The sequence below is a fragment of the Nannobrachium achirus genome (genome assembly GCF_963921795.1).
Source record: "Nannobrachium achirus genome assembly, chromosome: 3".
NCBI classification, from domain to species: Eukaryota; Metazoa; Chordata; class Actinopteri; order Myctophiformes; family Myctophidae; genus Nannobrachium; species Nannobrachium achirus.
In genome coordinates this window covers 20,761,259-20,789,135 of record NC_137812.1, presented here as the reverse complement: position 1 = coordinate 20,789,135, position 27,877 = coordinate 20,761,259, and the positions used below count along the sequence as shown (strand labels likewise).

At 40.8% G+C, this 27,877-nt stretch overlaps 2 protein-coding genes across 3 annotated transcripts; one reads left to right on the top strand and one right to left on the bottom strand.

The window, feature by feature from the left end:
* The first annotated feature begins 1,513 nt into the window (after positions 1-1,513).
* LOC308281852 (uncharacterized protein) lies at positions 1,514-5,260 on the top strand. Of its 2 annotated transcripts, none has more exons than XM_080722175.1 (5): positions 1,514-1,673; positions 2,323-2,531; positions 3,051-3,152; positions 3,507-3,593; positions 4,609-5,260. In XM_080722175.1, the coding sequence occupies exons 2-5, from the start codon at positions 2,328-2,330 to the stop codon at positions 4,702-4,704; spliced, it is 489 nt and encodes a 162-aa protein (XP_080578301.1). In that variant the 5' UTR covers positions 1,514-1,673; positions 2,323-2,327; the 3' UTR covers positions 4,705-5,260. The 2 variants fall into 2 exon arrangements, with proteins under 2 accessions (XP_080578301.1, XP_080578302.1); XM_080722176.1 differs by having other exon boundaries at positions 1,601-1,686.
* A 5,480-nt stretch (positions 5,261-10,740) lies between these two features.
* On the bottom strand, positions 10,741-26,778 carry LOC308281846 (plasminogen-like). The gene is made up of 15 exons (XM_080722169.1): positions 26,353-26,778; positions 23,977-24,112; positions 23,708-23,832; positions 22,490-22,643; positions 21,942-22,063; positions 21,144-21,381; positions 20,857-20,981; positions 20,041-20,200; positions 19,791-19,909; positions 19,583-19,639; positions 17,379-17,601; positions 15,995-16,140; positions 15,418-15,555; positions 14,650-14,795; positions 10,741-11,052 (listed from the first exon to the last, which is right to left on the bottom strand). Exons 1-15 carry the CDS (start codon positions 26,423-26,425, stop codon positions 10,891-10,893), a joined length of 2,124 nt encoding a protein of 707 aa, XP_080578295.1. The 5' UTR covers positions 26,426-26,778; the 3' UTR covers positions 10,741-10,890.
* Between the last annotated feature and the right edge of the window lie 1,099 nt (positions 26,779-27,877).

The following is a 27,877-nucleotide window of genomic DNA, read 5'->3' as shown; positions in this document are numbered from 1 at the left end:
CATGTACTATGTCAACATTATTTTCGTCACGTTAATTTATATTTGTATACATGTCGCATGTTCTGTTGTGTATTTGTCTTTTGTGCATGTGTGCCACATTTTCGTCACGTATGTCGATTTATATTTGTATATAAATGTTGCATGTTCTGTCTTTTGCACATTGCCACCCTCACCCTCAATGGCCAGGAATCACAATATTCATGGACACACAAATCAAACCCTGGCTTCCTATGTTAAAATGTTTCTTAGAGAACGATGCATATATGGGTGAGCATTCATGTTAGCCTCCGACTAACATGAATGCTCACCCATATATGCATCGTTCTCTGAGGCCATTTCTAGCCCAAGAAATGTTTTTTGTGCAAAACAAATGCTTGCAATGGATTCAGCATCATGACAAACCCCTAGCTAGACCCCTCACATCCTACTTAAATACCCAGAAAAAAGTGTTTTTCTGGGTATTTTCCTCCTGTATTGAAACTCGATGGGAGCCCAACTTGATTTGGCCGCTGTGGCGACCCCGAAGGTCGCTGACTCGGGCGCCCTAGCTAAATCATTAGAGCATGCCCTGAGCTACATCTGTGCAAAATGTCGCACTTTTAGACTGTTTAGTGCGAAATATCCATAACACCCCCGACTACATTGTATACATACACACTGGCCTCATGCATATCAAGTATACTTGAATTGATAACGGCTGACAATGGATTCTCTGACCTAACGATATCAAACTTGAGCTCTGTCTTCTTACTTAGACTATCATACTGATACCAGGAACAAAAAAAAGTATTTTCAGCCTAACCCAGATGATTCGCTGCCCACAAGGAGTGTGTCAGCAATTATGGGTTAAGAGTCTTGCTCAGGGACACACATTGCAGCGACCCTTGCCTGGAATCGAATCTGGGACAACCAGGGCTCTGGTTCCCCAGGCGGGCTCCCTAACCAGCTATGCCATTCCTAACGATCAATATGTCAGTTGGTCAAAGACCGTTCTGGTTGAAGCCAAACACACAAAAACAAACAAGGAAACTGAGCAATCACAAGATCCGCTGCTCTTTGCCCCCTGGGGCGTCAATTGGGTATGGCAAGAGTTTGCAGCTGCCATACCCTGGTTCCAGGGGGTCAAATAAAAGTTAAATCCATGAATGTCTCTTTGTCTATCTGTGCTGGTTATTATGTTGTTAACAAAATGGTCACTTTAACAAGGTATTATAATTATATTCTCCACACTTGTTTTCTCCCCATATTGACAAAATGGTATATTCCCAGGTTCTGCAGGTCAGCTGCACAGGTGCAATGCATTATTGTTAATTGTGGCACGTTTACTAACATGACAAGTTTAGCTGCACTTGAATAAACAGACAAAACCCCAGTTTATTAGCAGTTTGCAACAGAAAAAAAAATAGTTTCATGACAGCACAAATCACTGGTACAAGGTCAACCAAAAGGAGATCCCAGTAAGCTATACGGCTTATTTACACAGGTACCACTTTATGTATCTCATCGTATCTTTGCCATACCCTTTTGCTGAACTGACGCCACTGCCCCCTGGGCTGAGATTTGACCTGCACTACATATATATATATATAATGTTCACCTGAAGAAGGTCTCCACTACAATACATTCTCCTCTGAAGAAGATCTCCACTACAACACATTCTCCTCTGAAGCAAGGTGATTATTTAAGGTTTCTCATATTTATTTCCTTTTGACTTCAAGTGTTCAATATCGGTTGGTTTTAATTTTGCAAAGTGTTTTTGCCAGTTTAGTTTGAGAAACTAGTTTGTGAAAAGGCATAGTTTTAGATGACTATTGCAAAACTAAAGGACATTTCCTCTATAGTTGAAGTTAGTTTCTCTTCTTCTTCTTATTATTATTATTATTTTTGTCCAGTGTATTGCACGCGCACACACACACACACACACACACACACACACACACACACACACACACACACACACACACACACACACACACACACACAGACAGACACACACACACATATATATATATATATACAGATCCTTCTCGAAAATTTAGAATATTGTGTGAAAAAGCATTGCAGATGCCATAGCACCTCAAATCATAACTGACTGTGGAAACTTCCCACTGGACTTCAAGCCACTCTGACTTCAGAAGGTTGACATTTCTCTCTTTCTCTCTCTCTCTCTCTCTCTCTCTCTCTCTCTCTCTCTCTCTATATATATATATATATATATATATATATATATATATATATATATATATATATATATATATAGCCTATTCTGTAATAACTCTGATATGAAGGTATGTCTAACCAACCCTTTGTTCTCCTGTTCAGGATCCATGCTGCAGAAGATGATGAGACTCACTGTGTTCTTGTTGTTCCTGAGCTGTGTGTTCTGCCTGGCAACAGGACAGACACAAACCAGCTACAGCGAGATGGAACCTGACCTGAAGAGATTTGTTGATCTGGCTCTGAATAAAGCTAATCAGCAATTTCATGGAATTGGACATCTGAACTTCTTATCAATCGGCGATGGAGCACAGGTAACACTGCATGTTTATCCTCCTGTTAATGTGTTTGTTGTGTTTTGTTTTCATGAATGTAGCTTTACGTTATGATGCAGTAAGTGTGTTCTCTTGTGAAGCACAGATCAGAGCTGTTCCTGTTATTAAGTTATTTTCTGGTGCTATATATATATATATATATATATATATATATATATATATATATAGAGAGAGAGAGAGAGAGAGAGAGAGAGAGAGAGAAAGAGAGAAATGTCAATGCTGATCTACATCTGCACGTTGTGAGCTTGCAGATCAGCTATTTGAAATATTTAAAAAATGATTGTCAAAATAGTAAAAAAAAGGCAAAGAAGTTTAGGCATAAGGCATAAGGCATGGATCAAATAGAGCCCATGGTGTCATCTTATATATTATATAATGAGAATTGAATTGAATTGAATTGAATTGAATTGAATTGAACTGAACTGAACTGAACTGAACTGAACTGAACTGAACTGAACCGAATCGAACCGAACTGGGTCATGTCTTGTTCTCTTGTAGCTCACCACCCCGGTGAGAATTGACGTGCGTTTGAAGAACACAGTCTGCAGAAAGGTTCCTGGAACGCAGCACACACATCGTCCTGAGTGTGCGTTCAAAAGGGTTGGTGAAATACATTCTGAATACAACAGGTAGCAATCTGATTGGCCGAAATGGGCTCAAACGAGCGTGTGACAGCACACCTAAACAAAATGTAAACATCTGCTGTGCTGATCAGTGTGGGTAGGCTCGCAGTTTGCTTACCACATCACTGTCATGACAAAGCACAACCTCTCGTGTAATATTGCTTAAATGAAGGCTCAGTGAAGTCTAATGTTATATCAAAGCACTTCTCCCATTTCAAAATACATTTAATTTGTTTAAACTATTTTTTCGTGTATAATTAAACCAACAATGTTTGCAGTTGTTTATCTGTCTGTGTTTCATCTCTGGCCTGTTTGACTGTCTGTCTATCAGATCAATATTCGTTGTTGGGTGTGCAGCTCGGATCCAAACACCAGCGATCCATTCATCGACTGTGTTCGCAATGCAGAGCAGAAGACGGTAAAACATCTCAATGTTTCTTACGTGCTCCAAAGCAATGGACCCTTCACTAAGCCCCAACCATTCCACTCTGCCAGGCCAAAGTCTGGCAAGCTGAGCTACCTATACCTGCAGTAGGCTATGCACTGGAAGAATGTGCATGACATTACTGTATTTAAATGAACTAAAACACAGGGAAATGTTAGTGGGAGAGACAAGATCCAACTCAATCGACTTTAACGTCATTGATCGGGTTTTCCAAAGCGATTTTAGCCCTTCATATTCACACATTGGTCGCAGAGACCTGGACCTGAAACATGACGCTCGCTCACGACCACTATGTTCCCGGGATTACATGGGTTCAGGCAGAGCGATTTAGCCCCCTACAACTACACCATTATTCAGATTTCACAAACAAAGTGCTTAATAAAGTCTCACACCTGATACGGTACAACATTCTATAATTATCCGTATCCTCTGTGTTCTTTAATAAGAAGCCTTTTTATACGATTGTTTTCTGTTTTCCCATGTATTTCCTGGTTTTCCCCATGCGCACCAACCCCATCTATGGACACTGAGATGTGGGCGTGGCTTTGCAAAAATGGGTCCGGAAATACATGGGAAAACAGAAAACGCTCGGATAAAACGGCTTCTTATTGAAGAACACGGAGGATACGGGAAATTACAGAATGCTGTACCGTATTTAGACACGTGTGAGACTTTATTAAGCACTTTGTTTGTGAAATCTGAATGTTGGTGTATTTTAGGGGGATAAATAAGTCGCTCTGCCCGAACCCATGTAAACCTGGAAACATGATGGTCGTGAGCAAGCGTCATGTTTCAGGTCTAGGTCTCTACAACCATGCGTGAGCTACCGTACGAAGGGCTAAAATCACTTTGGGATGCCCGGCCTTTATCATTTATCCACGGTGGATTTGAACCCACCACCTCTGCGGTGATGCCATAGTACTAGCAGTTTGAATTTGCATCTTGTACTCCAAATTGTATAACACATATATGTGTTTTTTTCTTTCAGCGTTATGCTGTATGGGACCAGAACTGCCCCATAACTGCAGTCCTACTCCTTTCTGGGCAACACGTGTTGAATAAAGGCTATGGTGACGACGAGTAACGACAGCATAACGAGAATGAGTTCTAACGTGATCAATGATAAGCAGCATGTGATAAGAACCGATGTATGTGATGATTATTAATTCATTCATGATTAAGACGGACATGCTTTTGAAAAATATATGTCTGAAAATTAATACATTTAACAAAGTTAAAGATAAAAACTGCTCAACTGCTTTGCAATATGATTGCCTTCAATCTTTGTTAAATGAGGGTGATTTTTAGATATTTTTCTGTTAAAGTCACCCTGCCTCTTTAGTAAACATGCATCTTCAGGTCAGCATACCTATTTCATCCAGCCAGGAAGACTGGATAAAGAGAGAGAACTTGCACAATGTTAAATAAAGTATTGGCACTAATAAATGAGCAGTTGAAATTGGAACTGGAACCCCTTAAAATTTAAGCTGATAAATAGGTAGTCTTTCAACCCACCTGAAAATGCAGTTCATATTTATTTGAATTGGAGAGACAGGAAGACCTCTGTTACTGAACAAACACTTTATAGCAATGACTACTATCAGAATATAAAGCTTTAACAAAATAAAATGTAAAAACATTTTTGTTTCAACAAAGAAAAAATATATATCCCTATACCCTACCTTTAAAGGAGTAGTTGTGACTGGGGGCGTTCTCACCCAAAGTCCGCTTAGAAGGTCCGGATCAGGGACCAAATGTTTACATTGTTGCATTTTGAATTTGGTCCGGTTAGCGTTCACACGGGACTTTTGTTAAAAGAACCAAATATGTAAACAACTGACACGTGGTGGTCATACAGGCGGCTGTTGATCTATTGACAGAATAGGCTATTCCTATGGAAAATTACTTCACTGCCTATTCCAATTAATTTGTGTTATTAATCACAGCCGCTTCCTATATATCTTTTTTTAAAAGAAGCGAAACTCACGCATTTCAGGCAGTAATTAGCGATGGATGGGTGGAGGAATCTCACTCTCTTTCTCTCTCTCTCTCTCTCTCTCAAAACATAGCCTGTATAAAGCCTTCTCCTTGATTCATTTAACAATAAATAGCGCAAGAACGCGTGAACATAATAAGCATCCCCGTTTCCCACATCAAATCTCTCTCTGTCTGTCTCTTTCTTTCTTTACAAGCAAGTGAAGCAACGGTTCCATAATGATATTTCCTATATATTTCCTTATCAGGTTGGAAATGTGAAGCTAAATGAATAAATAACCTAAATAAAAACAATAAAATAATGTATAATCCCAAATGTTGAATCTATATGCGTGTGAGCCATAACTTTATATGCGGTGGCGCATGCTTAAAAAGAACATATTAATGTAACGGGATGCTGCCTTGCAGATCTGTTCTTTTCAACCACATGATTCATTTAGCCATGAAATATAACAGCCGTGCATCGGACACTCGGACAGTGTTGTAAGCTTTTAAATCCGTTATGTTTGTGCACCGCACGTCCGCACCCGATGACATGGACATACTGCCGTCCCAGCAACAACGTGAAGAGTTTGACTCGTGCACGCCTGTCCTCAGGGAACAGCGAGAGAGCGAAAAGAGAGCGAAAATCCTAATGCCTCGAAAGAAAAGCCAAGTTTGACTTTATTCTGTGTTGTGGTCGTTTGGATGGAGGTTGTGCGCGCAGCGCGCCCGCCGCGCCGCCTCCTCCTCCTGTGTTATACACAAGATGGTGACCTTACTTTTATTTGTGACTGTATTTGTGTCAAAACAAACAATGATCACCGTGTTCGGAGAGCGACCCCTGGAGTCACCGCACACGATGGGTCACCAGTTTCCATGTATAGCTAACGAGACACCGCAGCGCCTATATATGCGCAGCGCCTGCTCACAGGGAGAGGAGGAGATGATACAATTATTAACGTGTAGCCTACTGCAGGTCATGAAGACATATCAGCGGTCGGGTCATATCAATAATGATTCCCGTAAGAAATTCATGCTTTTAGAACTAATTATTAATCCAGCTTCACAACTGCAATTAACGAGTTTAGTCTCTTGTAGCCGAAGTTACAATTGCTTCACGAGTAGTCGTTTATTATTTTTTCCATATTGTTTTTCAATGAACAACACACAATGCAGAATGTAGTAGGCTGATCAGACATAAGTTTGGTCCTCTATAAAGTCCGGCTCCGTTCACACCAGCAGAGGACCGGACCATGGTCCGTTTGGAAGGGGACCGAGTCCTGCCTTTTCAAGAGGACCATGGTCCGGACCAAACAAAGGGACCATGGTCCCTTTGCACGTTCACACCAGCGGACCAAAGGAGAAAGAGGACCATGGTCCCTTTTAAGCGGACCAAATAACCCTGGTGTGAACGCCCCCTTATTTTCTTTCAATTACGCATCCCGTGAAGTTTGTTTTTGTTGCATTCCTAAGCCAATAAGTTGACTAATGGTAATGTGACAAAAACTAAAACATATCCATGAATTCAAGGCTTCATGGGTGTAGTTGATTGAAAAAGACTTGAGCCCCAAAACCACTTCTCAAAGTGTGTGTTTTGTGCTTCACTGTTCAAACATTGCATGCAGGCCTATGTGTATTTTATTCACATTTGATCATCCCTGACAAGTAGCGATGCCAGATGGACTGCTAATAAAAACATATTTAACTGTGACTGTAATAACGGCATAAAAAAGGGATTTGGGTCATTCCTATTCGGTGCCATTTGTGTCCCCATGATGTAATAAAGCAAAAATACTAAATCCAAAACTCTTATCTTAAGACTGTTAACTCTTTTACCGCGGAACGAGCGCTCGTTCTTTTACCTGTCTGAGCTCTGTAAGCAGATGCGAGGGTGGTGCAGGGTGTGTACAGTAGCAGCAGCTCCCGTAACGTTAGTCTCAAATCTGGAGCACACATAAACAACAATTGCGGCGGGATCACTTCTGAGCCTGGATCTACTTTCTCTATTTCTATGTCTGAAAACTGGTGCAAACAGAGGGGAAGGAGGAGACTCTTGCTTCGTAATGTTGGCCCCCATAATGTTGTGTTTTTTTTTCCACTGCTCCGTGAGCGATGCAGACGTCTTTTACACACTTTGATTTGAGTAGGCTAAAATGCCATGTTTACTCATGTGCCATTATGATTATATAGTATCAATTCTAATATTTCTCACGAATTGTTATTAATTGTGAATGTTTCAAATCTTGAAATCAATGTGTGTCCCTCAGTTGACAGTCCCCCCTGTTACGCTGATGCAAATCCACCTGTAAATGTCCCTGGCCCTGACTATTCCTCACACCACATGACCTCAGAAAGTAGTCCAGTAGACATGAGGAGTAATTGCCATATTTAACATAAAATAGAATTTCTGTACATAACAGGGTGTCACGGTGCGGTGAGGACCCAATTGCAGTACGACAAAACAAGCAAAGATCTCAATTCAAGAGGTTTATTTTCTAAACTTGGGGGCAGGCCAAAACAAGGACTTGTTCAGAATGGCTAGCAGCCCAAACACACTGACAAGAAGTGATGTTCTGACAAGGGAACTGAACACACAGGGGCATATATAAAGTATAGACTGATTTCCTGAGCGACACCCTGGAGGGGGTGCCGCGGCCATTAGCTTGCTAATATTTCCCATTTTCAATAATTTTACTACTACTCCAACATTGACTGCTGTTTGCACCGCAGTTTGCATCTACAGGGAAGCGCTCAGGAAATCTGTCTATATAGACAAGAACTAACTAGACGCAGGTGAACTCAAACAGACAATCAACACTGGGATAGGCTAACAGCAGGCAAAGAACACAGGTGACTGGAGTTACAATAATACAGGTAGGTGAGACAAGGCAGGAAACGGCAAACAAAGCAGACAGGAAACACTGAGAGCAATACTACAAAATAAGATATAAAATGACAAGGCACAACAGTGTACACAAAGACTGAATATTTTGTTTAGAAAAAGTTACTAGGCTGAAATAAAAAACGAATGTTAGGAATGACCAATTTAATAACCTTATTAATGCATTATTCCCACTTCATGTTAATTTAGGACCGGTAGTTATCATGTTTGGTATTGGAAATGTTAAAAACCACTACATTTGTGATCATTAATCAACCATTTTAGATAGAATTGCAATTGTTTAATTTTGCTTTAAGGTGAAGGCAGTCAATTTTATTTATATTTATATGTCAAATCAAAACAGTTGACAATAGATCAAGACAATACATCAATTTACAAAACATTTCCCCCTTTAGCCTTTACACATTAAAATGCATGTACAATGTAATGCATTATGGGACAACTTAGCATTTCTAGTAACTTTGGCAGCATATTCAGTTACTTGCTAATTACACACAGGCACTTCTTGTGTAGAGAAGTCTTCTTGTGTAGACAAGTGTGGCAGAGAAGTGTGTTAGCAGTGAGGAGTGCAGTACTGTACGAGTGATGGATCATGGGTTCAAGGTGGAGGTGGGCATACAACAAAGGATCAGCCAAGAGCCCTTTAGTGTGTGCAATAAAGGGTTTGACCTGCTCTAAAGGGAATTATCTAGAAGAAGAAGAAGAAGAAGACCTTCTAAAGGGAATTATCTAGAAGAAGAAGAAGAAGAAGACCTTCTAAAGGGAATTATCTAGAAGAAGAAGAAGAAGAAGACCTTCTAAAGGGAATTATCTAGAAGAAGAAGCAGAAGAAGAAGAAGACAAAGAAGAAGAAGAAGCAGAAGAAGAAGAAGAAGACAAAGAAGAATAAGACGAAGAAGAAGAAGAGGACTTCTTGTGTTGTCACATGTGGGAACACAACAACATAATCTTGTGCAGTCATAGATTAAGAATGTTTATTACATACACAGCTTGGTTAAATGCTTGATAATGATTGGTCAATCAATCACTGAATAATGACAACTGAACTCAATAACAGACTGTTTAACCAAAGACTTAGCGGCAGCGCATGGCTCAAATCAATCTGCGTTGCTTGATGTTGTGCCGTATCCAACACGGCATGCAGCTACATTATGTAAACAAACACAAAGTAATTTACAACTAAACATCGCTTACAATAATTCTTCTGAAAGAAGACAGAAATAATGTAGATATTGCGGTAATTTTATCAACACTTCCCGTTCTTTTCCGAGGCGACCGCGTTAATTCAATACTTACTTGTATTACCGTATGAGTCTTAAGGCCCATTCCCACTGGGCGCGATAACGATAATTATCTTACGTCATTACGGCTATATTTGTCTTTATCGTTGTGGTGTGGATGCTGCCATCCACTTCAATTGAGAACAATATTTATTTTATCTTTATCTTCATCATGCCCAGTGGGAATGAGCCTTTATACGGTAATATAAGTATATCATTAATGTATGCTTATAAGATAAGCAGGGCAGGAATTTCATGGAGGCCATGAAGGCCATGGCCGCCGTTGCCCCTCAGTTTGGCCTTGTGCCCCTCAAACCAATGGCATGACCTGAGGCCACAGTGGCCTTAATGCACCAGTCTCTTTCTTGTCAATATGTAGACAGTAGACACCGGTGTCTCTTTCTTGTCATGTAGACACCAGTGTTTTTTTGTTGAGATTCTGAAATCTTAACTCCCCAGAGGCCCCATCTTTAAACCAATCCAGTGACTTTGAATTCTTTCAATGGACTAAACTCTTTTTTATTTGATGGCCTTCCTGCCCTGGCATTTGGCCTTTGTGCCCTAATAAAATGGACAACACCAAAGGCCAAGTGGCCTTGCCCCTAAAATGACGAAATTCCAGGCCTGAAGATAAGCAACCCTAACCCTAACCCTTCAGAGTTTTTATTTTGTATTTTTTATGTACCGTATTTTCCGGACTATAAGGCGCACTTAAAAGCCTTTAATTTTCTAAAAAAACTACAGTGCGCCTTATAGTCCAGTGCGCCTTATATATGGATCATTCATTGACATTGACATTCCCTTTAGCACAGCTCCATCTGTTTGATGCATAACGCAACGGTAGCGTCTATTATTTGCGCCTTATAGTCAGGTGCGCCTTATATATGAAAACAGTTTGAAAATAGACCATTCATTGACAGTGCGCCTTATAGTCAGGTGCGCCTTATAGTCCAGAAAATACTGTATTAATTTATTTATTCCTTCAGGGTGAAGAAGACCTGAAGGAATCACCCTGTCAGGGTTTATTGCTCAATAATGATCTGCTCAACATTGATTAGACCTCGCATATTTTCTTACAACATGCTTATGTGCAAACCCACACAATGGTTTTCTAAGAGATTGTTTGATTGATCCAGTCCACATATCTGTGGACATCGGCGTAGACACCAGGAAGGATCTGATCACCTCCACATTCATCCCTCCCCCAGCTCACCACGCCTGCGATGTAGTGAACACTGTTTTCACTGCACGTCAGGGGTCCGCCTGAATCACCCTGTAAGGACAAAGAAAGAAGAACCGGTATGATTAGGCTCTACGCACAGCAGCCATATTGGACATACATTGGGCCTCTTACTTACTTCCTTCATAGGTCTTACCAATGATACTAATTAAGGCTCTGTTCCATTCTGTTCAGAATCAGGGTGCTGATATTGTGCATGTTGGCTCATTGGAAACACTCTGCTACACCAGTGAGTCACAAATTCAGGTAGAGGGAAACTGCTGTGTAATTAATCACTATATCCTGTCTCCTTGACATAAATGTCTTAACAGTAAATTCAATATATAAATGGTACATGCAAATAACAATTATTATAGTCATTGCATGTTGCTGCATCGATGCAGAATCAAGCCTGACCGAATCGTGATGCATTTCTTAATCGATTATTTTTTACACCACTACTACAGAGTAACGAAGTCATGAAAATCGTCTCAGATAAGCATTGTGGTCCAAAAATAAACAAACGGTCTCTGCGATACTAAAAGTCTACCAAAATCAACCTTTGGGAAAGGCTTCATTTTCAAGATGGCATAGCTGGCATCCATGATGGCTGCCGGGAGCTCAAAATGCCTTTAAACTGGGATTTAATGTGTAAAAAATCACAACAATTGCACACTTGGTTACAGATTTTTGAATTTTTGCATGGTGTTAGGTATGGCCATAAGGTTTTCAAAAAACATGACAAACAAGTTGGGCTTGACCCATAGTGGTCTGTTGCAATTAATCCAATATTAAATAGGTCAGTATATGGTTGAAACTCCAAATAATTGATGGAAAAGATTTTGCAATGGATTCTACTATTGGATATGCTAAATAACACCCTAAAAGCTTAGGAAAAACAAATGACTGGAAAGGCATAATTTTCACGATGGCGTCCATGGGAGCTTAAAATCTATATTAATTGGGAGGGAATATGTGCCATCTTAAAAAATATGCCTTTCCAGTAGTTTGTTTTTACTTAGCTTTTAGTATGTTATTTAGCATACCCAATAGTAACAGAATCCATTGTAAAATCTCTTCCATCAATTATTTGGGCTTTCAACCATACTGACCTATTTAATATTGGAGTAATTGCAACAGACCACTCTGGGTCAAGCCCAACTTGTTTGTGATGTTTTTTGAAAACCTTATGGCCATACCTAACACCAAGTCAAAATTCAAAAAGCTGTAACCAAGTGCACAATTGTTATGATTTTTTACACATCAAATCCCAGTTTAAAGGCATTTTAAGCTCCCGGCAGCCATCATGGATGCCTGCTATGCCATCTTGAAAATGAAGCCTTTCCGGAAGGTTGATTTTGGTAGACTTTTAGTATGTTATTTAGCTTGCCCAATACTACCAGAATCCATTGAAAAATCATTTGTGACAATTTTTTTGGAGGAGATATAGCCATTTTAAGCTCCCCGCCGCCATCTCGGATGCCATCTTGAAAATGACGGCTTTCTGGGAGGTTGATTTTGGTAGACTTTTAGTATGTTATTTAGCTTTCCCAATACTACCAGAATCCATTGAAAAATCATTTGTGACAATTTTTTTGGGGTTAGGTGGTATTTTTTCATAGATTGACTCGCCTAATCTGTTGATTCTTCATATCCATATGAGTCAAACCGCTGAGATCATTTGTTTATGTCTGGAACACAGTTCTTATTTGACACAATATGAAAAAAGTCTATGGGAATTCAGAATGTGGGGGGGGGGGGGGGGGGACCAGGTAGGATGTGTAAATTACATCAAACTTCGGTGCTCTATTAATGCAAGATGGTAATTGAATTGATCATGTGAACACAGTGATCTGATTTATGCCTCCGCCGTCCTCGTGTTTTAGTCACACCCAGGGCCTTCGGGTCACTTTGACCCGGCTCATATTAAACCATTCTAAAGTAGTTAGAAATCCCCACAAATCATACTAAACACAATTTAATTGTCATTACTAGCTACTTTACTAACAATTCAATCAATATTTTTTATTATCCCCGCCAGGCCGGGATGGCCAAAGGTGAGGGATTATGTGAGGACTCCTTTGTCTGTGGACAGCTAATCTCAGGCAAGTTGGACCAATTAGTGTGAAACTACACACACACACTCCCGGGAGGCCTAGGAAGAACCTCCTCCCCAAATTCTTCACATTGGCCTCTTATAGCGCCATCAGGCCGGTGTGTGAAGAGCTAATCTCGGGCACCACTTCAGCATCAAACTTGGCACACATACGCGCAGGAGGCATAGAAAGAAACTCCACTTGAAATCTTTCCCATCTTATAGCACCACCAAACCAAACCTCACACGAATTGGTACATATTATCCCTATTGTCATTTGATCAAGAACTATATGTCAAATATTTCTTGTCCCATTCTGATTTGCACAAAGTGCTACAGGTCGGGTGGCACACCACAGAGGTTGTGGATTTGAATCAATCATGGGGCATCTATGCAAACACAATTGTTGTTCGAGGGGAGGGAAGCTGGGCGTAGTGGGTGATAATTGTCACTACATGTATTCCTACAGCCAGGCTGGGCGGCAGCTGGTTTTGGAAGGGAGGAGTAGGACGAAGGGCGAAGGCCCTACGTCCTCTCGAGGGGGCTCCTCACTGTCAGGTAATTCGGTAGGATACAACAGCAGTGACAACATAGGGGAGGAATCAATTTGCATAAGGACTGGATTTGGGAGAAGAAGAGGGTAAGCCATAATTGGCTACTCAAAATAAAATAAATGCTACAAATCACGTTGAATGCTGTGGAACTTGGAATTTGTAAAGTGGCATAGGGATGAAGTTCCCATTTGGTATCAAAATGTGCCACTCCTGCAAAAATCGTAAGCATCTTTGGAATCGTGGCCAATCTGAATAAAAAATGTAACACATACTGTTACATTTGTTACACGAGAAAATCGGTATTGTAAATATCCCCCAAAACTTGTTTTGCTCAATTCTGCCTCATGGTGGCGCTATAACAGGACAATTTGGGGTTGAATATCTTCCTAGGCCTCCCGGGGGAGTACATGTAAAGTTTCACACTGACTGGTCCAGCGGTGACTGAGATTAGCTGTTCACAGACAGAAGCAACAAAAGCATAATCCCTCACCTTTGGCCATCCCGGCCTGGCGGAGATAATATTGATTGAATTGTTATCAATGTAGTTTGTAATGGTGAGCAAATTATGTACTTGAAAATCCATATGTCCAATGTTTTTTCAGAAAGAAATGGTCTAAATATTAGCCATTTAGCATACACTTTCAATGGCCGGGTCAAAGTGACCCGAAGACCCTGGGTGTTATACGTTGATACAGGGGGGTGTTGCAAATGCATGACATGTAGCATTTTCATATCACATGTTTAGTACAGTAAATAAGCCAAGCAGAAGAAGTTTCATGGAAAAAATCATATTTTAACATACTTTTTCTTGATGTTGAAAATTGAAAACCGGGTCAAAGTGACCCGAAGACTCTACGAGGGTTAACCTTTTTTTGGGGCGGAGCCGTCAGTCTTGGGTAACTGGGTTTGAGTGTGGTGTGTGGAAGTGCCCGGGAGGCACCGTTTGACTGGAAGGGTAACATGCACGCACGCACGCACGCGCGCACACATACACATACAAACCTGGCAGGTGTCGACTCCTCTTGACAAGTCTCCTGCACAGATCATGGTGTCGTCCAGCAGGTTGCCATGAATTCCAAACCTCTCCAGACATTGCTCCTTAGACATCAAGGTAATGGGGGCAGATAACAGCTGGTCTGACTTGGACCCTGAGGGTGAAGAACACAATCAGAGAAAGACTGGACATAATGTTGTTACTTCACTCACAACATATATGTATGACAAACCTAAGGTTTCCATTAATGAAATAGATTACCATCATTTAGTTTTTAATGTTATGTTTCTCTATCAGACACCTTATATTGCCTGAGTTTCTACATGTGTACATGGTGATACCAGCCATGCTGTACGGCTGGGAAACGACAGCTGGAGGTGCTACGATTCTCATTATAGGAATGACAAGGAGGGACAAGATCAGAAATGACTACATTAGGATCAGCCCAGGTTAGAAGGTTGTATGATTTGGACAAAGGAAGAATCAGAGGTCCATGCTGAAGAGGAGGTTTATGGATGTGAGAGAGAGGACATGTTCAGGTGACTGGAGTCAGTGACCGAGGAAGACACAGAGAACATAAACAGAAGAAGAAGAAGAAAGAGGAGAAGGAGATGCAGTGGAAGATTGATACAGTGGAATAAATGTATGAGCTACTAAGATAAATTGCTTGACATACTATACATGCTATATTATTAGTCATTTCAAAGTGATATACACTTTGTAGCTTGAATTTAAGGTGTGATTGGTGGTAGTGTAGTGAGTAGTTGGATACGTACGATGTTCAGTGCTGCCCCATCCAGAGATCTTACACTTCTTTCCATCGCGGAAGCGCTTGTTTGGCAGACAGGCAGTTTTAACTTCGACGGTTTCATTGGCGCAGAATGGGCTGTTGGTAACTTTCAGCTGGAGTAATGCTGAGACACAGTGAGTGAGATGGTTCGTCAGCATCTCCGACTTACAAGATGTCACCATTTATTAAATGAAAGTGAATAAATAATAACCATTGAAATGAAAAAATAACAAGCTTTCTAACGGTATAAAATTCATTGCAAACAAGAATCATTGCTACAATTCCACCAAACACAAATTCTAAAACCTTTTGTGCTATGTTTATTTACTCTTTCCTGTGGTCTGGACTCTTTATTACGCCTACAAGAGGTTTAAGTTAATATGTAATTAAAAGGAGATGTAAACAATCACCTCAAAGCTGCTCTGAATGGTATACATATTCTACATTACATTGGGTTACCTACTGTAACTACCTAAGCCTATTTGTTTACAACACCTTTGTAAACTTTCTTCATACTGTAGTTCAATACATTCAGAATGGCTTGAGTAAACGCATGGCCTCACCAATGTCATTATGAGCAGTGCCGAAGGCTGTTAGCCTGTAATCGCTGTGAACGATGGCTCTCTCCACACGGATGACCTGGTCATCTGGTTCATCTCTATTAATGTCCAGTCCCCCCAAGACCACCTGCATGTCCATGGAACTCTTGCTGGAGAAACACACACACATTGCATTGTAGGTTCAAATCCCGTTCCCAATTAATGTTTTTTACTGCATCTCTCTCTCTCTCTCTCTCTCTCTCTCTCTCTCTCTCTCTCTCTCTCTCTCCTTTTCTATCCGTTTCCTGTCCATCTCCACTTTCTACTAAACATAAAGGCAGAAAAGCCTAAACAAATATAGAAAGTATAAAAGTTAAAAAAGGAGAAAACATGAGAGAGAAAAAGAAAAAAAGAATCCTACTTTGTCCGTGTCTCATAGGAGGGCTGTGGAAACCCACCTACCAATGACATCATCATTAGTCTTTCATTTATTTTATTTTTCTTTTGTATTTGTTTTTAATCACTTTAATTTCTTTTTTTATTATTACCGTGAGAACAATGGCTTTCATTACATCATTCCAACTTTCCAGGAAGAGAAAGCATGCAGTTTCGGATTCCCCATGTATAATGTTACTGGTTTTCTGAACTGTCCAAAACCCTCCTCTTAGCTGGGAGCGAACTTGTCAAAAATCATCAATATTTGGCTCTTTAGGTTTAGATAGGTCAGTAGGCATAATATGTGGTTTAGATATGTCAGGCAGTATGTGGTTCAGAGAGCAAGTGATTTTCAATGGATTCTATGAGATTTTCAAGATGGCACCTTTTCCCTCCCAGTTTACAGGCATTTAAGGCCGCGCTCACACATGTGCGTCACGCATCATCATCTTATCGTCTGAGAATGGCCACTGGGGGCGCCGTACTAATGCATTGTCAATGGAAGGTTGTTTGGTTTTTTGTCGTTGCCGTGTCTCTAGCTCAACCGCAGCCTGCACACTCTTGAAGAGACACGGCAACGACAAAACACCAAACAACCTTGCATTGAGAATGCATTAGTACGGCGCCCCCAGTGGCCATTCTCAGACGATAAGATGATGATGCGTGACGCAGATGTCTGTACGGCGCCTTAAGCTCCCTTCAACCGTGTTGACCACAGCTGTGTTGTTTACTGTAGCATACCCAATAGTAACGGAATCCATTGAAAAATCTTTTCTATACATTATTTGGCGTTTTAACCATAATACTGACCTATCTAATATTGGATTCGTTGCAAACCAACCACTATAGGGGTGAGCCGATCTTGTTAGCAAGGGTTTTTGAAAACCATATGCCCATCTGAAATCTTAAACTTGTCACCAAGAGCTGTAATGCGATTGAATGAACCCATAAAATAGCCTTTAGTGCAGCTTACATGCAGTGAGCAGCAGTGAGAACCCAACAGGATGCAATGAGGACGCCTCCGCAGTCGTGTCTGAACCGATCAGATGAGCCAGTGGGTCTGGACTGCAGGGACGCCTGCCATGGATGCTCTCCAGAAAGAGCCGGCTTGCCTCCAGCGATCCTGATAGTAAATCCGCTACGTGCATTGCCGCACCGGGAGAACTGGGTTGGGAGTACTGGAGACCTAGTAGGGCCTTGGAGAGAAGATTGACGTGTGTTAAAGCACGACTTTGTTTTCAGATTATGATGAGAAGTTGAGAGTTGTTCTTTGAATACACAAAGTCACAAAACGAGTGTAAACGAGTGCAAAACAACTGCAATGAAGAATTATTATTATTATTACTAGAAGCTCGGTCGGCCGAGCGTCTAGTCGGCGACCTGGCCAACTCAGGAACGATGTAAATAGGGAATGAATGTCCCGCCCTTTAATGCAAACCCCATAATACCTGTTGTCATAGGATCCGTTTGACCATCTGTTTGCCTGTGTCCATTTATGCCCATATATGGAGATATCTGTCAATGTCCATTTTATGCCCATATGGAGATCTGTGTAGGACCCGTTTTGACCATCTGTTTGCCTGTGTCCATTTATGCCCATATATGGAGTTATCTGTCTGTTTGACTGTGTCCACTTATGCCCATATATGGAGATCTCTGCAGACACTTTGCCGGTTCCGGAAAACTCAGATGTGGAGCTGATGTCAGACATCAGCTCCACATACGGGCGTCCATTTTATGCCCATACAGTATATGGAGATCTCTGTGAATGCCCAACCCTTTAATGCAAACCCCATTATACCTGTTGTCATAAGACCCGTTTTGACCATATGTTTGCCTGTGTCCATTTATGCCCATAGGAACATCAAAACATGTCATACTGATGACATTCAATACGTAACCATGGCATTTTTTGTTGACTCATGTGGTGTATCATCATCTCCGCATAAGGAGATTCCGAAAGTTTTGTGAGATGACCCCTGCTGGTTACCTATTCAACTACATAGGCACCAAAATGCATGCTTGTCAAAATTAACATTTTGCCACATATCTTTGCCACGGATAAAATGAGTAGAGTAGCCCTAAATGATAATTACAGGTATGTAACTCTCAGAGGTATGGGCCCTTGAAGTTGAAAATAAAACGCTTGAGAACCACTGTCCTAGTGGACTCCTAATGTGTCACAGTAGCCTACATTTCGTAATAGTAAATCAGTGTCATACATATTCTGAAGAAAATATGGAGACAGGCATTTAGTAATTGGGTCTACCTTATGATCAAAATAAGATGGTGTGCAAGAAAACAGAAATCTATAATTTGCCACGGACAAGGATCTTGCCACAAACACATTTATCCGTGTATGGAGATATTGATGACCCCTAACCAGTGTATTATGGTATTATAATTGACATACTGTGTGTCATGTATTGGTTAGGAGCCGAGACAGAGGAGGCGCATTGCAGTAATCGAGACACATGTATCTTGTACATTTATAGGTATAGGATGTTTGCAATGTTTCTTTGTCTCTATAGACTGAGCTTATGGGGTAATTGAGTTTAAACGAGACAGTGCAACTAACTGTGTATAATCAGTGTAACAGGGATAAGACAATTAATACACTTATTAGTAGCAGTCCAGCAGTCCAATACTTTACTTCTACTCCATTACATTTTGGATCCAGATATTGTACTTGTACTTATTTATTTGAAAACTTTACTTACTAGTTACTTTGCAGTGATAAATTATAATATTACAAAGGAGCTATAGTCAACTTTTTCTTGAAAAACGGATGCTAAAATAAAAATAATGTTTCGAAAATATTTTATAAAAGAATAAGCTTCATATATGTGTTTCTATTAAAAGATGACCACAAAAAGCATAACATAATGATAAAATAATCATTTGGCCATTGTCAGACCGACACTTTGTTTACATTCTAGTCTATTCTAGGATGTAAACAAAGTGTCGGCCCTACAATGACAAAGTTGACTATAGCTCCTTTAACCACTTTAGCCCTATTTTATACCTATAGACTATATGAAAATAGACGATCTACAAGCTCACAAGTCACAACGCATCCCATGGCGGCGCGTTGTGAGCTTGTAGATCTTCTACTTTCATACTTTATGTAATTCTATGCAGCATTGGTACTTTTACTTAAGTAATAAATGTGAGTACTTTTTCTTGAGACCTTCGGGGCCGCCGTAGTCTGGGTGGTCACCGGTGCAACAGTTGCTAGGAGACAGAACAGCAAACATTAACTTGACATCAACATATTCACTTTCTCTGCAAACACTACAGTGAGGGTTTGTTATTCGTCTTGAGCGGAAATGTCCCAAAAGTAATCAATACAATCATTGTCAGGAACTTAAGAGGTCGAAGTTACTTGACACGGGAACACATCTGGGGATCTGGCAGTACTCCCAGCGTTTCAGTGGGTCAGTGGTGTAGCACCATGGCATCTTCTCATTGTCTGGATTACGGCAGTAGTTGCTGTCCAGGCCACTGACAAAAATATATTAGTTGGTACATGATAGGTAGTATGTGGATATATATGAAGACAGACAGACATATGACTAGATATATTGCTAGGGAGATGGATGGACACAAGTAGATATTTAGGTGGGCGTTCTTACTTCTGTGGATGTTTTTCGGATGTGCGTACGTGTTTGTGAGGTGTCTGGGCTGACCAGCGTTGGCATGTTTTGCCAGTGATCGTCCTGGCAACCGTCCCCCGATAGTTTACACCCTGGCAACTGAAGCAGGTCAGCTCTGGAACGATGGTAGGCTCTGGTGCTGAGGACAGTAAGAAGTAGATGGATGGAGAGAGGAAAGTCAAGGATCAGTGTTTTGGTAGAGAGATCATCTTGGAAACAGATTTGCACAGGTTTGCTCCCTGCCTCTGGTCAGTGTACTGGAGCAAGAAAGTCCCTGAGCAAGAAAGTTAACCACTAACTGCTTCTAATAGTTAGTATGGGTAAGTGCAGACGACACATTTCACATACCGTTTTTGTCACTATTTATTTACGGTACATATAGTGTCAAAGGAGTGGAGGACTCACTAATGATATCCTCACTATGTGGGCTCGCTTATTTCATTATCACCTCATATAAGAACCGTGTTCCAAAAATAAACAAATTATCTTGGCCATTTGACTCATATGGATATGAAGAATATTGCACCAGTGAACAACGCCCACTGCTGTGCCCTATAAGGCAGAGCAGAGTTAGTAATTAGGCTGCTGCATTAAGGCAGTATTGAATCAGTAAGGGAGCATAAGTAATGTGTGCTTGTTTTTTTACATTGGCTCATATGATACAGTATGTGATGGGAGAGTCTTTGGCAACGGTTGCTAAGCTAGCTAGAGGTTTTGTTTCATTCGTACTCAGCAGACATTCCCAAAAAATGAATCAATAAAATCAGTGTCATGAACTTAAGTGGTCAAAACTACCTGGCTCTGGAACACCCAAACATTTGGGAACATCGCAATACTCAAAGCGCGTCTGTGAGTCAGTGGTGTAGCACCATGGCATCCTCTCATTGTCTGGATTGCGGCAGTAGTTGTTGTCCAAGCCTCTGACAAGAACAGGTAGGTAGGTTCAGTAATAAGTAGACAGACAGACAAACAGACCGACAGAGAGATGGCTATAGATACGTAGATGGACTGATCGGCAGATGTTTTGTAGATAGGTAGATATTTAGCTGCATGTTCTGAGATATTTGGCTGGATGTTCTTACTTGCATGGGTAGTCCTCGGGCGTGCGGCCGTGTCCGTGAGGTGTCTGGACCGACCAGCTCTGGCAGGTTTTGCCAGAGACCGTCCTGGCAACCGTCCCCCGATACTTCATGCCCTTGCCACTGTAACAGGTCAGCTCTGGGACGATGGTGGGTGGCAGTGCCCGTACTGACTCCACTGGGGTCCCAAGCAAGATTCTACTTAGGGGCGTTGGGTGCGGGCGCCGGGGAACATTTGGAGCTGTTTGAAGGTAGAATTAGAGAAATATTAACATTAGAATTGGATTGTTGTGATGTCCAGTGGTGCAGGGTAGTCATGACATTTATAGGGTTGTAATGCTAAGAGTTGTCATCTAAACAAAACATCTAAACACAACAGAAGGTTAAAAAATGCAAATCCTACTGACTAATACTGCATCACAAGGCACGTCTAACATTATACATCTTGACATCTCATCAATCCGCTCTCCTTGAAAAACAGTTTGCTCCATCTTCTTGCTTTCCATCTTGCTTCAGTGCATTCGTCTTTTAACTAAACCTTGACTGAGTTTGTCTGACAGTGTAAATATTGTCATTTTTATTATTGTCAATGTATTTGTTCAGTTCAACCATCCTACTCAGACCAGAGCTGCACCTTTTCTGTCTAGAAAGCTACCGTGAAATCTATAATATTAACTTAAAAACTAGTGAAATGTTCAGGAGAAAGGTGCCTTGTATTCTGCAAACACGTGTATTTATTTATTTGTATCTGAATGTTGTTTGCTAAGCATTATAGTCATGAACTTAAGTGGTCAAAGTTACTTGACTTGGGAACATCACATCTGGGGACCTGGCAGTACTCCCAGCGTTTCTGGGAGTCAGTGGTGTAGCACCATGGCATCCTCTCATCGTCTGGATTACGGCAGTAGTTGCTGTCCAGGCCACTGTCAAAGAAATATATGTACAATTGGTTCAGTAGGTAGGTCGAACATTTAGACATACAGACAAACTAGACAGAAATACATGAATACGGCTAAACAGATGGCTAGATACGTTAGATACATTAGGTAGCTATTTGGCTGCATTAGAAAACAGATTTAATTTGCTTTTGGAAATGTAAAATAGGGGTAGGACCTGATAAGCTTAGGCTTCTTTCCTACTCCTTTTCGAACAGTTGTTATTGAAATGATTGTTATTATTGTGCAATATTATTGTGCGTTATTTTGTGTTTTACTTTTGTTGTTTTTTGTTTTAATAGTTTTTTTAATGCATTATTATTATTATTATTGTGTATTCATTTGTTTTCTACTTTTTGAATTTGTTAAATGTTCGAATTAAACATTAATTAATTAATTCATTCATGTTCTTACCCGTCTGGATGGTTGTCAGGTGTGCGGCCGTGGCGGTGAGGTGTCTGGGCCGACCAGCGCTGGCATGTTTTGCCAGAAATGGTCTTGGCAACCGTTCCCCGATAGTTTCCACCATTGCAGGTGAAGCAGGTCATCTCTGGAACGATGGCAGGCTCTGATGCCGAGGACAGGAAGAAGTAGATGGATGGAGAGAGGAAAGACAAGGACCAGTGTTTCGGTAGAGAGAGAGAGAGAGAGAGAGAGAGAGAGAGAGAGAGAGAGAGAGAGAGAGAGAGAGAGAGAGAGAGAGAGAGAGAGATTTATTAGTTAGGGAAAGTTAGCAGAATCTTTGAGACAATCAATGTTGGGGTCCCATTGACTTTACTAGATAAAATAATACAAACAATAAATCTGCTTTAAGTAGCATGTAAGGTGTCAAACTAGGGTTTTTTTCACTTTTCACAGTTTTGTGGGAGCCGATTTTAGCTCAACTCCTACACCTACTGTAACAGCATGCCAAAAATCTAAAAGTGAACAATCGTTATTAAAACAGTTTATAGCAGCGTGTCCGACTAATCTTGCAAACCTTTGGGCCAATCAGCACCAAATTGCTTGTGCACATTTCCAGTACTTCACAGATGTATCTCCACTATTATTTTCACCCTTTGTTTTACACCTTTTGAAGTATCTAACAATAATTGTATTTATCATGTAATTATTTCCACAAATGTGTTCAATTATGCAAATTAGCTAATGGAATATGCACAATACCAAAATGATTTCTACAGGTAAAATTACCCTTGGGTCAACTGTTTATAAGACCATTGGTTTCCAAAAAGTATTGTTTAGAATTAATTTAATGATTCACACACATCACAGTTTCATATGAGGGTAGGTCTGTTTAGTGATAACTATCATTTAGGAATACAAAAATACAAAAGATTGTGTGGTCACCTTAGGTGGCACCAATTTGTGAAAAATATCAATGGAATAATATGACTTACAGTTAGTCGTTAAATGACTAAGACAGTGTCTGGTTTGTACTTGGAGGGGAAACTGCAGGATAAAGACCACAATTAAAGCTTTAAAGCTTTTGGGGTTGTTTAAATTGGGGTCCCTTTTTACAACTGATTCAACATTAAATTAATCACAGAACTACGCAAAGTACTATTAAGTACTAAAAGTAATCCAAAAAACAAATGAACAAATCATTGTCATGAACTTCACTAGTCAAAGTACCTGGCTCGGGAACACCATCACATGTGGGGATCTCGCAGTACTCGAAGCGTGTCTGTGAGTCAGTGGTGTAGCACCATGGCATCCTCTCATTGTCTGGATTACGGCAGTAGTTGCTGTCCAGGCCTCTGACAAAAGCAAGGAGGTATACAGTAGGTACAGTAGGTAGGTAGTACAGACAGACAGACAGACAGACAGACAGACAGACAGACAGACAGACAGCTGTCTAGATAGATGCAAACTGTAGATAAGTACATATCTGGGGTTCTTACCTGCATGGGTAAATCTCTGGCGTGCGGCCGTGGTTGTGAGGTGTCTGGGCCGACCAGCTCTGGCAGGTTTTACCAGAGACCGTCCTGGCAACCGTCCCCCGATAGTTTCTGCCGTTGCCATGGTAGCAGGTCAGCTCTGGGACGATGGTAGGTGGACAGGACAGGAAGAGGTAGAGGGATCGAGAGACAAAGACAAGGATCAGTGGAGCAGTGTTTTGGGTAGAGAGTTTGTCAAAACAGAAGCTCCCTGGTTTGCGCCCTTGCCTCTGTCTATGTGTCGAAGTGTCCCTGAGCAAGAAACGTAACCCCAAGCTGCTCCCCGGGTGATTTAATCGTAGCATTTACTGCTCCTAATATTTAGCATGTAAACATTATGCAGAGGAGAGGACACGTTTCACATACTGTACCGTATGTGCACCATGAGGCTGATTTGAAATATTTGGAGTGGCGGTTCTTCCTTGGCATTCTGATCAGTCACACACATGGCTAAAGATATGCACCACAATAATGTGATTTGTACAGATGTGACATCATGCTACACAGTTGTGCAATGGTGTACTGCAGATAAACACCAGGGTAGAATCTTGAAAGGCTTGAAAAGGTTGAGAACTACTGACCCAGGGAAGTCTAAGCCTTCCTAAATGTCCCTATTGTACACAATACCGACCGGGCCGGTAAATCACCGACTGGGTCGCTAAATCTACCGAACGGGCCGCTAAATCACCGACCTGGCCCGGTCAGTGATTTTGCAGCCCGGTTGGTAGATTTAGCGACCCGGTCGGTAGATCTAGCGACCTGGTCGGTGATTTTGCAGCCCGGTTGGTAGATTTAGCGACCCAGTTGGTAGATTTAGCGACCCGGTTGGTAGATTTACCGGCCCGGTCGGTAGATTTAGCGACCCAGTCGGTAGATTTAGCGACCCAGTCGGTAGATTTAGCGACCCAGACGGTAGATTTAGCGACCCGGTCGGTAGATTTAGCGACCCGGTCGGTGAAAACTACTGACCAGGTTGCAACCCAGTTGTAGGTCGCTAAATGATCTCGCTCCTACTGGAAGATAGATACATCTGGATTATGGTAATGTATGTCATCATCGCTGCAGCCACCACAAGAAGATATCAATAAAGCACCAAAAATGTATTAAAATTTTTAATAATAATTAACTATAACACTGAATCGGTGCAGAGATTAATAGACAAACAGACAGACAGACAGACAGACAGACAGACAGACAGACAGACAGACAGACAGACAGACAGACAGACAGACATTTTAAAAAAGCTGTTTGTGATTGTAAGTAGAGATAGCATATCCACACAAACTCAAGATAAACGAGGGAAGAGAGACAGACCCACAGACAGTCAGACAGACAAACAGACAGCTGATTGGGACAGGTAATCATGCATATGCTTTCAAGTTCTCTGATTAAGAGATGTGTTCTGAAACAGAAGCCTTGTTGAGTTAAATTTAGCCTTTTTGCGGGCATGGCTAAATAAATGAATTATATTTATTGCTGATGTTGTAGGCCTATAATAGTTGGTCAAATGTTAATCTTCCCAAATGTCAGGCTCACCGGCCCGCCTATTTAAGTCATAATGCAACTTTTAAAAATTGTTTGCACTCTGAACAAAACAAAAAAGTAACATTTAATTGTATTGCGTGGCAATTTTACAGCAGTTGTTTAAAGCAAGAAACTGGCAAACAAACATTTGGTACAACTAACTGAGTTACTCCTTAATAACATAAATCAATTCATTATATTTCATGGTCAGTCCCTGTTGCTGTATAATAGTTGGTCAAATGTCGGGCTCTCGCCTCCTATGACATCAACACTTCAAAATTTAAGTCATGATACAAACTGGTTAAAAAATTGTCACGTTTACACTCACACTTACAAGTTACAACAATAGAAATATAACCACAATCACAATATAATCATATTCTGTGTCAATTTGACGTTATTTCTGCTGATGTTTAAAACAAGAAACTGGCAAAGCAAACATCTGGTAAATAGTTCCACCTTCGACACAGTTTAGTTTAGGCATTTAGCAGACGCTTTTAATCCAAAGCGACTTACAATAAGCAGATAACATCACAATAATAAACAAGATAATATGTCAGTACATCATCAACAATATAACAAATGCAAATGGATATCTATCTAGAAAAAAACACAATATAATCAAAGTTCTAAAAACCTAAAAACAAAAACAAATGCTAACTAGCTTCATGTATGGTCATTGATTTTTTCTGTAGTGCTAAGGGTTTAGGTGGACTGGAGTCTGAAAAGGTGAGTCTTCAGTCCACGGCGAAAGCTAGCGAGTGAGTCCGTTGTTCTAAGTGCGACACATTATATCCATTCTAATGAGTGCCTTACCTGCAGCATTCACTGAGGTCAGAGTATGCAGCCATGCAGCTATGAAGAGGAGACAGCATTGTATCACATGCATTTCTGCACATTAATCTTCGGAAGTGTAAAGTGAGAAGGGAGAGCAGTGCAGGACAGTAGAACTAAATTGACTGTTGTGTTCTAGTGTCCCCCACAAGCAGGGGTCAAAGGTGGAAGTGATGTGACTTACTGTGAACCATGATCAAGTCAGCACTTTAGATTGGATGAGGGATGCAATGTTTACATGCATACAGTACAGCCCTTAATGCATGCATATAATGCATGCATAACCCCTTACACACAGTAGCCTACCTAAAAAAAAACACACATAATCAAACAGAAAATCTGACACAGACTATAGTGTAATTCAATGTTGCTAATCATCTACAACTGAACTGCAACTGCTGAATATTTCATAAACATGCACATTGAGATTGTGACATTTATTTATTGACTGACTATTCCCGTAAAGAGTTTTTCTTTTCTCTTCTGTTAATCATTTGCAGCAATCATTTAAGCAATCAAAACTGTTTGTGCTGACCTCCCCCCCAAAAAGAAGGCTGAGCAAAGTGTGGAAATATCAGGACATTCAAATTAAATACATACAAAATACATCCTTAGAAACTTGTCATGTCAATGTGATATTATAGCGCAATCTGATTGCTAAGCTGAGGAAAGAGGTTTGTTCCATATAAATAGTTTTATCTTATTAACGGAGCTACTTAGCTTTTATCATCTATGGCAGTGCTTCTCAAACATCATCATGTCAATGACCCCCGGATCGATACATACCGTATATGGGCCACAGACTCCATTTGAGGTGAGAGGGGATGAGGGGGTAGCAGGGAGAGAAATCAAACATTAAATAAGTCTGTCATGGCTTTTGCCAAAGGATAACTTATCTGGAAACTTTGCAGACGACTTGTGTTGTTGAGTATTGATGACTCGAATGAGAGGTTTGCATGCTTTGTGGTGAACAGCTGACACGAGAGATTGGACAATACACAATCACGTGCGCACGCACGCACGCACGCACGCACGCCACACACACACACACACACACACACACACACACACACACACACACACACACACACGCACACACACACACACACACACACACACACGGTCAGGTGAGGACAGGATTGCCCTGTCTGCAAAAGGAAAAGATTTACGCATGTAAATACTTAGTATGTCCTTACTCTGTAAGCCAAACTGTTGAATGAAATGGGCTGCTCTGTAAACATAAATAAATAAAAATACAAATGTGGTCACATTTCTTTTTTATAAAAGAATAACCACACCAGGTGCCCCCACAAGCACACCGTTGCTCCAATCGGTACCAAATCTACCCTGAACAGTTACCCTGCAAAGTGACGCATTGTGAGCTTGTAGATCGGCTAATACTATTTTCAAAGCTTTTTTTTTTTTTTTGTAATACACTTGGAAAGTTGTACAACTTGGAAACTTGTGAACCATTGGAAACTTGGAAACTTTAGCTGAAGTTTAGCTG